At 40.4% G+C, this 14,372-nt stretch overlaps 1 protein-coding gene across 2 annotated transcripts; it reads right to left on the bottom strand.

The window, feature by feature from the left end:
• Positions 1-838: 838 nt before the first annotated feature.
• Positions 839-13,663, bottom strand: ralaa (v-ral simian leukemia viral oncogene homolog Aa (ras related)). Of its 2 annotated transcripts, none has more exons than XM_084048494.1 (5): positions 13,540-13,663; positions 6,265-6,539; positions 5,457-5,665; positions 2,743-2,917; positions 839-1,907 (listed from the first exon to the last, which is right to left on the bottom strand). In XM_084048494.1, the coding sequence occupies exons 2-5, from the start codon at positions 6,376-6,378 to the stop codon at positions 1,785-1,787; spliced, it is 621 nt and encodes a 206-aa protein (XP_083904620.1). In that variant the 5' UTR covers positions 6,379-6,539; positions 13,540-13,663; the 3' UTR covers positions 839-1,784. The 2 variants fall into 2 exon arrangements, with proteins under 2 accessions (XP_083904620.1, XP_083904621.1); XM_084048495.1 differs by lacking the exon at positions 13,540-13,663 and adding an exon at positions 9,328-9,345.
• Positions 13,664-14,372: the final 709 nt, after the last annotated feature.

Genomic DNA, 14,372 nt, shown 5'->3' with positions numbered 1-14,372 from the left:
AAAAGAGGAAAAACAACCTGAAATGTTAGGGATGAGAAAATTCAAGTGACGCATACTTACGTTACGTAGGAGTAAAAGAGAAGTAAACTCTACTTGTGCAATTGCAGGAGGAAAAAAAAAACATGTCTCAAAGTAAACAAAAATCTTAAACAAACAACGTTAGTGCGCTCATCTTATACAACTGGTTTGTTTTAGCCCAGCGGGAGAGAGAGAGAGAAAAATAAAAAAAATACTCTGAATCCACAGACAAATGAAAGCGTTATAAAAATACACAACAAAATTGAGGTCTGAAACGATGAAGTCGGGAATGGCATCAAAACTCAAATGTGGTTCAAATTAGACCTGCGTCTCATTTTGTCGAGGTAAAAAGCTTTAAGTCAGATTCGTCAGTGCAATGTAAGCTTTCTGGGTGGCACTCAAAAAAGAGTTTGTTGTTTTTGTTGACACTACTGAGTCTTAACGTTAGCATACAAGCACAACCCAAAAGCAGGCAGGTTAATCGTAATGGATTTCTGGGCCTTTCTAAATCCAAGTTCTAGTAACATGTTTAAACATTGGCTAACTCTGACCCCTCTTTTTTTTCCATGTTTGCCATCAGTTTAAACCAGGGGTCTTCAAAGTTTTCAGGCCAAGGACCCCCTAGCTGAGAGAGAGATGAAGCAGGGACCCCCTACTCTATATTATATAACATTGTGTTTCAGATTACAGATTTTACTTAGTCTGCTATTTTTGTCCCTCTACACCTATAGCCTCTTTGCCAAAAATAGCCGATCTACAAGCTCTCAACGCCTCGCAGCGCGAGGCGTTGAGAGCTTGTAGATCTGCTATTTTCGGCTAATGTTCCCCTCAGAGAAGGAATTCTAGGGTTCAAGTGGTTAATGTAAAAAAACGAAATCCTATCACACAAAGATTTGGCGGACCCCTTATAGTAGCTCTGAGGACCCCCTAGGGGTCCCGGACCCCCTGTTGAAAACCCCTGGTTTAAACCATTAAGACCGGGAACGCATCGGTGTCATTTTAAAGATTTCTTTGGGCTATTCAACAAATAGCAGATCTACAAGCTCATAGCACGGCACTCGGTGCCGCGCTATGAGCTTGAGCTATGAGCTTGTAGATCTGCTATTTTTGAAATATCGTGGAATTGTGTGCAAATCTTTGAACATATATATTTTTTAAAACATTTGTAAAATAATTTGTTGCAGGGAACCCTCCCAGAAGCAAAGATTTGAGTTACAAATGTTCACTTTAAATATATATATATATATTCAAAGATTTGCACACATTTTCACGACTTTTCAAAAACAGCAAATCTACAAGCTTGTAGATCTGCTATTTTTGAATAGCCCGAATAAATCTTAAAAAAATTCACGGAATGCGTTTCCGGTGTTAATTGGTTAAATCCTGCACTGTTTTAGAGATAACAACACACACCAAACTTCTATATCAAAAAAACGGTTTGTTAAAATCTCAAGACTGTTTTAGGCATTAAATGAAAACAACCATCCATGTGCCAGTACTCTGTAAGGTGGTCAGAGTGAAGAGAGAGATAAAGTACATTAATTATTCGGAGTGTTTTTAACGGAGTTATAAATGATGTATGGGGGAGTGCCACACCGTTACTACTCCTCCTCCTGACCCGCACGGCCCGGGGCGTCTGAGAGAGGCACCGGGCCAAGTAGTAATGGGTTCAGGGATTATCGGGCACAAATTAAATGCAAAAAATAATCTGAGAAATGTAATTATGTACAAGAGGCAAGTCACACTTGCTTCTTATTCTTTTGCCACTATAAAATACAGCATCTCTCTCTAATTCTCTTGGCCAAGCTTTTGCTCTTCTTCTTTCCGTTTTTCTCCTTGCTGTCCTCCATTTTCCTCGCTCGGATCTCTCTCATCAGGTCAAAAAACACCTGTGAAAACATGTGTGAAATGATAAAAAACTGATATTTCTGTTTGTTAAATTATAAGGAAAGCCAACTTCAACTTTTTTGAAAAAAAAACAAAACAAAAAAAAACAAGATTTTTCAAAAATAGCAGATCTACAAGCTCATAGCGCGGCACTCGGTGCCGCGCTATGAGCTTGTATATCTGCTATTTTTGAATAGCCAAAGACATCTAAAGTTACACAGATGCGTTTCAATCCCGACCTCAATGGGTTAAGGTCGGGAACATCCGTGTCATTTTAGACTTCTTTGGCTATTCAAAAAAATAGCAGAAATACAAGCTCATAGCGCGGCACTCAAGCTTGTAGATCTACAATTTTATTTTGTTTATCGTAAACATTTGTGCAAATCTTTGAATATATACATTTTCTTATAGCAAACATTTTAACTCAAATCTTTGCTTCTGGGGGATTCTGCAAATGTCTTCTAAATCCTAACAGTTTTTTTTAAAGAACTTTTTGCTATAATATCAGCGGTTCTCAAACTTTTTTTCATGTCAAGGACCCCAAAAATGATATGTATTTGGCCGCGGACCCCCATCTCAAAATACGTTGTTCCAGCACCTCAAGAAGCAAAGATTTGAGTTAAAAATGTTCCCTTTAAAAAAAAATATATATATATATTGAAAGATTGACACACATTTTAAAAAAATAATCAGAAATAGCAGATCTACAAGCTCGTAGCACGGCACTCAGTGCCCTTGTAGATCTGCTATTTTTGAACAGCCCAAAGAAATGTAAAATGATACAGATGGCGCTGCCGGTCTAAATCCCGGTCCAAAGTTTGCGGTTCAGACGTATACCTTGTCGACGTTGGCACGTGTTTTGGCGGACGTCTCCACGTAGCACACGCCCCACTGCTCGGCGCGGGCCTTGGCCTCGTCGGCGCTGACCTGCCGCCGGTCCTCCAGGTCAGACTTGTTGCCGACCAGGAGGAAGGGCACGTTCTCGTCCTCCTTCACTCGTAGGATCTGCTCCCTGTAAAAACACCGCGTCATCAGAACACACTCAGCTACGCATAGATATTAACCATTAAGTGCTCTAACCCAGTAGCTTTTTCATGTCAAGGACCCCCAAACTGATATGTATTTGGCCGTGGACCCCCCCCCCCCCACGGGGACCCCCAGAAGAGGGGATTTATGTTAATAAAATAAAAAGAAAACATTATTCATGTTCAAAATATTCAAAAAACATTTCAAGATTTGTATCCAGAATTCCACGACAGTGGCTAAAATGATCGTGATGCTGTATTAACACATTTTGCTAGGGATCCCCTGGAACCCCCCCCCCCCCCCAGGAGAAACACTGCTTTAAAAAAAGTAATCATTCTGCCAAAAAAAAAATAACAAAACATTCAGAAGATACAAAGGAACTATGGCGGCCAAATTCAATCATATGCAACTGTAACAGTGTAATGAATCTCTGGAAAATGTAATGACAAAAAGGTCACATCTTTTCTATAGACATAAGAGTATCCTGTTCCCAGCTTTTTCCATGCTGTAGTGGCAAAGGCTGACGCATCAATACACCTGCTGCCAGAACATGAATATGACCTGTAAATAATGACTGTCATATCCCATTCATCTTTGTAATTTTTAGATTTCTTTGGCTATTCAAAAACAGCAGATCTACAAGCTCATAGCGCGGCACAAGAGTGCCGCGCTATGAGCTTGTAGGTCTGCTATATTGCCCCAAGAGGCAAAAACAAAGAAAGAACATTTGGGTTCCCAGATTGTATAGTAGATAACAGCTCAATATCATTGAGCGACACGTTTTCAGCTTGTAGATCTGCTATTTTTGAATTGGAATCCAGATTTTCTTTTGCTATTTTTGAATTGGAATCCTGAAAAGTAACATTTTTATTTCATCTCAAATGCATTTAGTTATACTTATGTTAACTTTATGAACTTAAATACAACTAAATTGGACATAAAAAAAGACAATATAATTGTAATACTAGTCATTAAGCTACTAATATAGACTGAAGTAATTAAAGTGGGTCATGTTTGCATGTTTGGAATCGTAACAGCTGAAATCAATAATATATCAGTATTCTGATATTAACCTGCTGGCCACATTAAGTGAAGGTGGGGGCCGCATGTGGCCCCCGGGCCGCCAGTTGCCCATGTATGGTGTAGACGCTTGACAACAGCCGGATGCGCGGTGCTGGGCAGACACTTTACCACTACGCCACCCGAGCGCCTCGGGGATTCTAACATATGTAATTATGCAGGTATCAATCCAGGCTCTTGTCATCTCCCGCCTGGACTACTGCAACTCCCTCCTGGCTGGTGCTCCGGCATCTGCCATCAGACCTCTGGAGCTTGTTCAGAAAGCTGCGGCTCGTCTGGTGTTCAACCGCCCCAAGTTCTCCCACACAACTATCCTTCTCCGTTCTCTACACTGGCTCCCCGTAGCGGCTCGGATCCAGTTTAAAACCCTGGTGCTAGCCTATAGGGCAGTGAAAGGAACAGCTCCTTCCTACCTCCGGGCTATGGTCGATGCCTACACCCCTGCCCGACCACTTCAGTCTGCCACCTCGGGGCGACTGATTGCCTCGTCACTCAAGGGTCCTTCTGGTCGATCAACATGGTCACGACTTTTTTCTGTTCTGGCCCCACAGTGGTGGAATGAACTTCCCACTGAAGTCAGGACAGCAGAGTCACTGCCCATCTTTCGCCGCAGGCTGAAAACCCACCTCTTCAGGAAACACTACCCTTCCTCTCTGCCTGGCCTACTTGTTGTTAACTAGTTGTACGAACTCTTCTTTTATTGTTGTATTGTTTTATTGGATCTTGTTTAGTCGATACGCTTTTTGTAATAGCTCGTGCTCATTTGATTTTGCTATTTTGTCTCATCTGTTTAAGGAAATAGGTAGCTGATATATTGCACTTTTACCTTAGCGCTAGGTATACTCTTGGTTGCTTGTTTTTGCAGGAAATGCACTTAAAACTTCTGGTGATTAGTAGTTTCGTTCCATAACTATGTTGAATGCACTTATTGTAAGTCGCTTTAGATAAAAGCATCTGCTAAATCCTTGTTTCTCAAAGTGGGGTCCGGGGACCCCCAGGGGTCCTTGAGGGAGTTCCAGGGGGTCCCCAGCTAAATGATGGTTAGTAATGAACCAAATGGACCCTTATGGGTCTGTAACTCTGAGAGTGTACAAGGGTCCATTTTGGTTCCATTTGTACACTCTCAGAGCTAAATTAACATTGATTTTAGGATATAAATTGGGGTCCCAGAGATAAAAATGTCATTAAATGGGGGTCCGTAGCCTAATGCATGTCAAAATGGGGGTCCTTGAAATTAAAATGGTTGAGAATCACTGCTAGAGACATAAAAATCTTCTCTTATGGGGGTCCCTGAGGCATATCTTTTCAATGGGGGTCCGCGGGCTAATAAGGGTCAATTTGGGGGTCCTTGACATGAAAAGGTTTGAGAACCACTGTAAATGACTGTAATGTTATGTAATGTAATCAAGAAAACTATTTGGGATTTTTTTTATTTTTTTTTGCACCTGAAGTCAACCGTTGCTGCGAACGACTCCAGCTCCGTGATGGAGAAGACACAGAGGAAGCCCTCGCCGCTGCGGAAGTAATTGTCCCGGATGGCGGCGTAGTCCTCCTGTCCGGCCGTGTCCAGGATGTCTATCTGCACCTCCTCGCCGTCCAGCACCACTTTCTTCCTGTAGCTGTCCGCTTTGGTCGGCTCGTAGTCCTCCACGAACTAGAGACCGGGAGGAAAAGATCAAAGTTAGCAAATCCTGAGCATTCATTTAACCCTTTATTAAGACCGGGAACGCATCTGTGTCATTTTAAGATGTCTTTGGCTATTCCAAAATATCTGCTATTCAACAATAGCAGATCTACAAGCTCATAGCGCGGCACCGAGTGCCGCGCTATGAGCTTGTAGATCTGCTACTTTTTTTGTTTTTAACGTGGAAATGTGTGCAAATCTTTGAATATATTTTCCTTAAAGCCAACATTTTTAACTCAAATCTTTGCTTCGGGGGGATTCTACAAATGTCTTCTAAATCCTAACAGTTTTTTGAAAAAACTTATGTTGCTATAAAACTCAAACTTTCTTCATGTCAAGGACCCCCGAAATTATATGTATTTGGCCGTGGACCCCCATCTCAAAATATTTTGTTCCAAGGACCCCCAGAAGCAAAGATTTGAGTAAGAAAAAGTATATATATATATATTCAAATATTTGCACTTTTTTTTTTTTCAAAAATAGCAGATCTACAAGCTCATAGCGCGGCACTCTGTGCCACGCTATATTCTATAAATCTACACACAGATGCAGCTCTGCCTCTTCTTTACCTCGTCGTACATGAACTGGAGCGTCAGGGCCGATTTGCCCACGCCTCCGCTGCCCACCATGATGACTTTGTGAAGGGCCAGGGAGTTCTGTCCCTTTGGCTTAGCGGCTGCCATGGTTCAAGTCCACCCAGAGCTCACAGTGTGATCACAAGAGAAGGTTTCCCAGTAGGAGACGGGAGGAGGAGGGAGGAGGAGGAGGAGGAGGAGGAGGAGGAAGAGGACTGTACGATGGTATAGATTCCTGCTGCAATGATGATGATGGTTCAGTTTGACTCCTGGGAGAAAAAAAGAAAGAAAGCGGTTGTGGCCGAAAAAGTTGAAAAATAGCCAATCTACAGCAGTGTTTCTCAAACTTTTTCATGTCAAGGACCCCCAAATTGACACTTATTACCCCGCGGACCCCCATTTCAAAAAAGATAAGCCAGGGACCCCAATAAGAGAAGATTTATACGGCTTTCTAGCAGTGATTCTCAACCATTTTAACGTCAAGGACCCCTAGTTTGACATGCATTAGGGCTACGGACCCCCATTTAATGGCATTTATACCTCAGGGACCCAAATTTATATTATAAAATCTATGTCAATTTAACTCTGAGAGTGTACAAATGGAACCAAATGGACCCGTTAGGGTCCATTTGGTTCCATTTGTACACTCTCAGAGTTACAGAACCATAAGGGTCCATTTGGTTCCATTTGTACACTCTCAGAGTTACAGAACCATAAGGGTCCATTTGGTTCCTATCCATCATTTAGCTGGGGACCCCCTGGAACCGCCTCAAGTACCCCTGGGGGTCCCCGTACCCCACTTCGAGAACCAATGATCTACAGTATATGCTATATATCGTCTCTGTTGGGTGGAGACATCATTATGTCCCAAACTGTGACTTTTCAGGATTGAAATGAAAAGGTATTAACAAATAGCAGATCGACAACAACCGTCTGTATAAACACAACCGTCTGTATAAACACCTGAACGTGGCCAGAGCACTCTGTCTTCTGGTCTGTGGATGGAATGTAACATAATAATAAAATAATAATAGGATTTAAAAATATATTTTTTAGATACGTATTTGGCCGCGGACCCGCCCATCTCAAAATGTTTTGTTGCAGGGACCCCCAGAAGCAACGATTTGAGTTACATTTGAGTTACAAGTGCTTTAAAAAATATACATATTCAAGATTTGCACACATCTCATCTATAATGTGCTGTTTTCACTGTTGCTACAACACTTACACTAAAAAGAATAAAATAACAAGTGTGAAACCATATTCATAGCTGTATATAGGTACTGTATATGGCATAACAATTGAGGTATGACATTTATCGCACAGCCCCAGAAAGTAAAAAAAAAAAAAGTGTTAAATTGAACCGGAATTCAAATTTTACCCATCATTTCATAATGGACGGTTTACTTTTCGTGCAAGTGGGCACAACCTTTGGGCAAGCAGAACATGACCTGTACTTGCCCGACAGGCAAGTGCCTCTGAGACCTTAGTGTATTCATATTTATCTATTTCTGACTATAATGACATGCCCAAAAGTGGTTAAATACCACCCACAACTAGCAACACTCTCTAGAGCTAACTGTGTCAGCATTAAGGTAAACGCAGGGATTTCTATAAGTGCGCTGCATGACTGTAATCATTGTGATGATAATGATCATAGTCCATAGCACTGGGCCTGTAATCTGCAGCCTTATATAAGCAGTTCATTCATTAATCTTTCCTTCCCACTGCGTCTTGACAGCAGTTCCAAACTGATCCTAATCAGATGACAAAGCAAATTACCAGACTAATGGCTGCCAAGTTGGTATTTGTCTTTTTAGTTTTTTTTGTTTGTTAAATCTACTGTATGTTATGTGCCAAGCCAAACTCACACTCTATTGTAATCAAATTAACCCCCGTTTCAGTTCCGTGGCAAGTTAGTACGTTTCGATATCACACAATACACAATGAATGGCTGCATTCCACTCAGCCAGGAGGAACATAAACAAAAACCTGTATCAGTCAGGATATTATGGTGGATTCTTGGATGACAACAGTGCCTTAACACGTTAAAACCAAGCACGCATCTGTGTAACCACTAACCAGGGGTATTCAACAGGGGATCCGGGACCCCTAGGGGGTCCTCAGAGTTACTACAGGGGGTCCGCCAAAACTTTGTGTGATATGATTTATGTTTGACATTAACCACTTGAACCCTAGCATCCCTTTTTCTGAGGAGAACTTTAGCCAAAAATAGCAGATCTACAAGCTCACAACGCCTCGCAGCGCGAGGCGTTGTGAGCTTGTAGATCTGCTATTTTTGGCAAAGAGGTATAGGTGTAGAGGAAAAAAAGAGCAGACCTAATTTAAAAAAAAGTTATATAGAGGGGGTCCCTGCGTCATCTCTCTCTCAGCTAGGGGGTCCCTGGCCTGAAAACATTGAAGACCCCTGACTTAAACCATTATTGTATACTTTGGCTATTCAAAAATAGCAGATCTACTAGCTTGTATATCTGCTATATACGGGCTTGTAGATCTGCAATGTTTTTTAAATCGTGAAAATTTGTGCAAATCTTTTAATATACATATGTTTTAAAGCGAACATTTCTAACTCAAATCTTTGTTTCTGGGGGTCCCTGGTACACAATATTTTTAGATGGGGGTCCGTGGCCAAATACATATTGGGTGGTCCTTGGCATGAAAAGGTTTGAGAACCACTGATATAGAAACGTGAGTTTTTCAGAAAACTGTTAAGACATTAGTAGAATCGCCTAGAAGCAAAAGATTTGAGTTACAAATGTTCTTTAAAAACATAGATATTATTTAAAGACCATGCATCTGTCTGAATTTTTTTAATTTAAATAGCAGATCTACAAGCTCATAGTGCGGCACTATGAGCTTGTATATCTGCCATTTTTGAATAGCCAAAGAAATCTTAGAATGACAGAGATGCTTTCCTGGTCTTAATGGATTAGAATGGTTTTAGCCAGATTGAAAACATAGTCATGCTGCCCAGTCAGTGTGATGTCACAGACTGCACGGTCATTGAGGTGATTTTCCACAACAACATTTCCATACCATTAAGGTTGTGTCATGCTGCTGTGCTTATTTTCCACTGGATTTTCCAATGGAGTCTAAAGGATAAAATAGTATTACTAGTGTTTTCAGTAGGCCTGTCACAATTATTACATAACCATATAATCGCAATTATTTGAGATAATCGTCAAAACAATTTCCATGTGGTTCATACATTTTCAAATATAAAAAAGAAGAAATAGCAGATCTACAAGCTTACAACCTGTCACAAATATTGTTTGTACATTTTTTGAAGGGTATAAAATTATTGAAAATGACAGGAATTTCTCTGTATATTTAACTTGTTTGTCACATCTGCCCTGTGCAATTTTCCATTACGAAGCCTAAAAAGGCAAACATAAATTTGTAAGTATTCAATGACAAAAAACCACAATCAAAATAGTTAATCACGATTATTTGCGAGACAATAAATCGTTGTGGAAAATGTCATAATTGTGACACCGCCCTAGTTTTGAGTAAATGTTGTCCCATTTAACCCATTTATACCTGGAACGCATCTGTGTCACTTTAGATGTCTTTGGCTATTCATAAATACCAGATATACAAGCTCATAGCGCGGCACCGAGTGCCGCGCTACGAGCTTGTAGATCTGCTATTTTTGAAAAATCGTGAAAAATATTTTTTATATTTTTTTCCGATTTTTTTTTAGGAGTTAGATTTTTTTAGACGCGGCCTCAGGTCTTAATGGGTTAAGACACGACCCAAATGACATGTCCCACACCCCTCCTCCTCCCATGGCGGAGCAGCTGATTACAAAGAGGACCTCAAATACGGCATGACAGAATGTGGGAGGACGGAACGCACAACAATGATTACACTGTTGTTGTTGCTTATAACTCCATGGTGTCATTTATTTTCACTCTCGTTCTGTGGCTTCTGACTTTTAGGAGAGAACTGTTGTTCATGTTCCAAAAAGACAGACTTGTCCTGCCCAAAAAAACTGGAATCAGTTAAAAAGTGTTTAATCTGATCAGAGTTATTATATATAATAGGTTCATAGGATCAGGATTTGTAGTGCGCCCCCCTGTCCGCAGGAAGAGAAAAGACAAAAAACATAGGACAAGACAACGAAGACAACAAGAACTCAGTCACACTGTCAGTCAGTCACAAAATCCAAACTAAACTACGCAACGCGTTGTGAGCTTGTAGATTTTCAAACATTTTTATACCTTTGCTTTTGGTATTTCAAGTACATTTTGGTACCAATACTTTTGTACTTTTTGAACACAGGCCTTTTACCTTTTATATTGCAGTATTGATACTTTTACCGAAGGAAAGAATTACAGTACTTTTCCCACCACTGACAGCGGGAAGTTCACACACACACACACACACACACACACACACACACACACACACACACACACACACACACACACACACACACACACACACACACACACACACACACACACACACACACACACACACACACAGTTCATAGTTCATAGCGCGGCACTATATCTGCTACTAACTAATTGGACCCCCTGGAACCCCCTCAAGGACCACTGGTTGAGAACCACTGTGCTATACAGTGAAAAAGGTGGGTCTTTAGCATGGTTTTAAAAGCTTTGATACTACTGTCCTACTGCTAACAGAAAACCCCTGAAGAGTTTGAGGTTATCCAAAAATGTAAGGTGAACGAAACAAAGCCATATCATGTTCATCATAGCACCAACTGTAAGGCCAAAGGCAGCCAGGGTCACGTTTTCCAATAGCTGATTATTCAAAAGGGACACTTTATTTTGCATAAGGCGTTATCATGTGACAATAGCAGATCCCACAAGACAAGAGCCAGTAAGATCAGCTAGAATAGGATTTTATATCGCTATACCCCCCAGCAGTGGTGGAAAAAAGTACTCACATTATTTAATTAAGTAAAAGTATCAATACTGCAATATAAAATGACTCTGTTACAAGTAAAAGTCCAGAATTAAACATTTACTTGAGTAAAAGTACAAAAGTATTGGCATCAAAATGTACTGTATTGGTACCAAAAGTAAAAGTAAAAGTACTATAAACTGTCCAAAAGCAAAAGTACTATAAACTGTTTGAAAATAGCAGATCTACAAGCTCACAACGTGTCGCATCGCGACGCGTTGTAGATCGGCTATTTTCAAATAGCCTAGGTATAAAATAGGGCTGAAGTGGTTAATGTATGTTTTATAATGTAATAATTGATATCTGAAATGTAATTAGTAACTAAAGTTTTCAAATAATTGTAGTGGAGTAAAAGTACAATATTTGCCTCTGAGATGTAGTGGAGTAGAAGTAAAAGTATTGAAAATAGGAAATACTTCAGTAAAGTAAAAGTACCTCAAAATTTAAGTACAGTACCACTGCCCCCCAGAACTATAGGCATAAATGTTAACATGTCATCATCATCTCATATATATATATACTTTAGTTGAAACCATTTGAATTGGAGCTGATATACGTAAGAATGGGATGATAATCGTTATTAATAATTATCGTGATTAAAAAAACGCTAAAAGTAATGGTATCGCAGAGATTTTAATTCATCGTGAAATTGTCCTTCATCATACTCTAGGATGAATTAGGTTGTGTTGAGCTGCAAATCCAGCACAACTTCCAAAAATAGCAGATCTACAATTTCACAACGCGACGCGTTGTGAGCTTGTAGATCTGCTATTGTTGGTGAACGTTCGCCCCAGAATAGGGATGCTGGGGGTTCAAGTGGTTAATAACAAAAAGTGGCATTTTAAGTTTTAATCATATTTTGATTATCGCAATAATATCGTTAATCGCAATTATTTTTTTCCACGATAATCGTGACATGTCATTTTAATATTGTCCCATCCCTATATATACGCAGACACTAGAAGAGTCACAAACATTAGCTATAGCTTTAACACACACTCCCAATATAAGACAGACAGACAGACAGACAGACAGACAGACAGACAGACAAAGAATGCACTAAACAACAACAACAACAACAACAACAACAACAGTGCAGCTAGAATATGATTTTATAGTGCTGCTACCCCCCAGAACTATAGACATAAATGTCATATAGGCTATAATATAGCCTTAAAACCATCCAAATGGGGAATTGGAACTGATACCCAGACAGACACTCAGGCTGAACCAGCTCACAACAACAATAGCTTTAAATGAAACACACTGTAATCTAAAGACAGATGGTCCAGACACACAGGTAAAGAATGCACTAAACAACGACCATCCTTGTCAACTTAATCCCATCCACACTGACCTGTCCTCCTATAGCCATTTAGCTCCACTTAGCTGGTGACATGACAACTAATACTAATACAGTCATTAGCCTGGTTATAACAGCACAACAACCACCCTGATGTTAGAGATCTAAAAACCACAGCACCGTGAATTAGACTTATTATTAGAAGTCTAATTATTATTAAATAATGAGGTCTATTGCAACAGCTGTTTGTCTGGTACAGCTTCTCAACTCACCCAGTGTGTCTGTGTCTCTGATGATATCTACCCATCTAGGACGACCAACACCCAGGATGGCTCAATGACGTCACGGCTAGGCGTTATCTAACGGCTGTGTGTGTCTCCCGTCCTGAACCCCCCTGAAGCTTGCACATGATAAGATTTTTTTGGGGCTTATTTTGATTTATTGTGTAGTTGCTGTGTTTTTTGTTTTTTTTTGTACTATTTAAACCAGTGGTTCTTAAATCTTTTCAGGTCAAGGATCCACAAAATAATATTATATTTGTGCACAGACCCCCATCTGAAAATTCTGCACATCTACAAGCTCACAATATAATAGCCAAAGGTTCCTTTTGGGCTTATAGTCATGGTTGCTTGTTTCTCTCGCAAAACCTGGCAACACTGCCTGAACCTCAAAACGCCTTTAAAAAAATGACCCTTTGCTTTCGCTCGAATATTACGTTTTTATCCCGTTGAAAATACGTGGGACAATACCGCGACACTTTGTCGACGACTACGTCACGGCCATTATGGTCAGGATCGAGTGAAGACAGACGGGACACGAACCTACACACACTTTAGCTTCTTCTTCATGACGTCACTGTCGTATCCTTGGGTGTTCTAGAATGGCCAACTAAAACAAACTAAGCTAGCATTAAACCAACAACAGCTAATAAACCAAACACACAAACCGAAAACAACGCCGTCATTTCGTGTAGCTGATATGAGATAAGATTGAAAGGACATAAAGCTCACCTCTTGGCACAACGTTAGATTTGAGAGACAACTGGATAATACTTCAGCTCAAGCTAACTTGTAGCTCATGGCTAATAGCTTCCTTTGGCTAGTAGCTACCGTCCAGCAGCAGAGAGAGAGGCTGTCGTCCAGTCTGTGGGCGTGGCTGCGTCTCTCTGCCTGCCTGACATGATGACAGGCAACGCCCGCCCACTTGGGAGAAAATGTATTCGTTATACTATACTTTTCATGTCATTCATATTTTGCTATTCATAATAAATAGATAGATAAATACAATTTATGATGAGGATTTTGGGGGGGGAAATGAGTAGGCTCTATCTAGTAGCTTTAGATCAAGACTATCGTAGATGTATTTTATCGACCACACCCCCTCAGTGGGCACTGGACTTTCCCCAGTAAAGCCCGTACTTCTCCAAACATGTACAAATGCAAAATATAAGGCGCTTACCCGCTTGCCCCAAATGTTAACTAGTGGTCCGAATTCTTTGTCTAATGTATTAGTCAATTTTTTTCAATAAAGAAGTATTTTAATCCCGTCTGTGGCCGAACGTCATTTTTCTCCCTCGTTAACTTCCTCTTTACATTGAGTGTAATTCCGGCTTTCACCGGGTGCGCCCCGTCACTACCACCCATTGGGAACTTCCGATAGAATCGGCAACAGACGAGATTAAAACACTTATTTATTGGAAAATATAGACTAATACATTGCACAGATATTCCGGACACCTAGTTAACATTTGGGGCAAGCAAGTAAGCACTTTAAATTGTCCATTTGTACATGTTTGGAGAAATACGGGCTTTACTGGTGACATTTCAGGGTAAATTGGACACAC

This window comes from Gymnoscopelus microlampas, assembly GCF_963454915.1.
Source record: "Gymnoscopelus microlampas genome assembly, chromosome: 22".
Lineage (NCBI taxonomy): Eukaryota > Metazoa > Chordata > Actinopteri > Myctophiformes > Myctophidae > Gymnoscopelus > Gymnoscopelus microlampas.
Note: the sequence above shows the minus strand (reverse complement) of the source record. Positions and strands in the feature narration are given on the sequence as shown.

Bases quoted from the DNA above. Each gene is read 5' to 3' on its own strand.
- ralaa (XM_084048494.1), bottom strand. From the start codon at position 6,378: ATGGCAGCCGCTAAGCCAAAGGGACAGAACTCCCTGGCCCTTCACAAA. The intron at 2,918-5,456 runs GTGCAAAAAAAA...GTGTTTTTACAG, and splicing joins GCAGCAACGGTTGACTTCAG to GGAGCAGATCCTACGAGTGA. The intron at 1,908-2,742 runs GTATACGTCTGA...ATGTTTTCACAG, and splicing joins CACGTGCCAACGTCGACAAG to GTGTTTTTTGACCTGATGAG.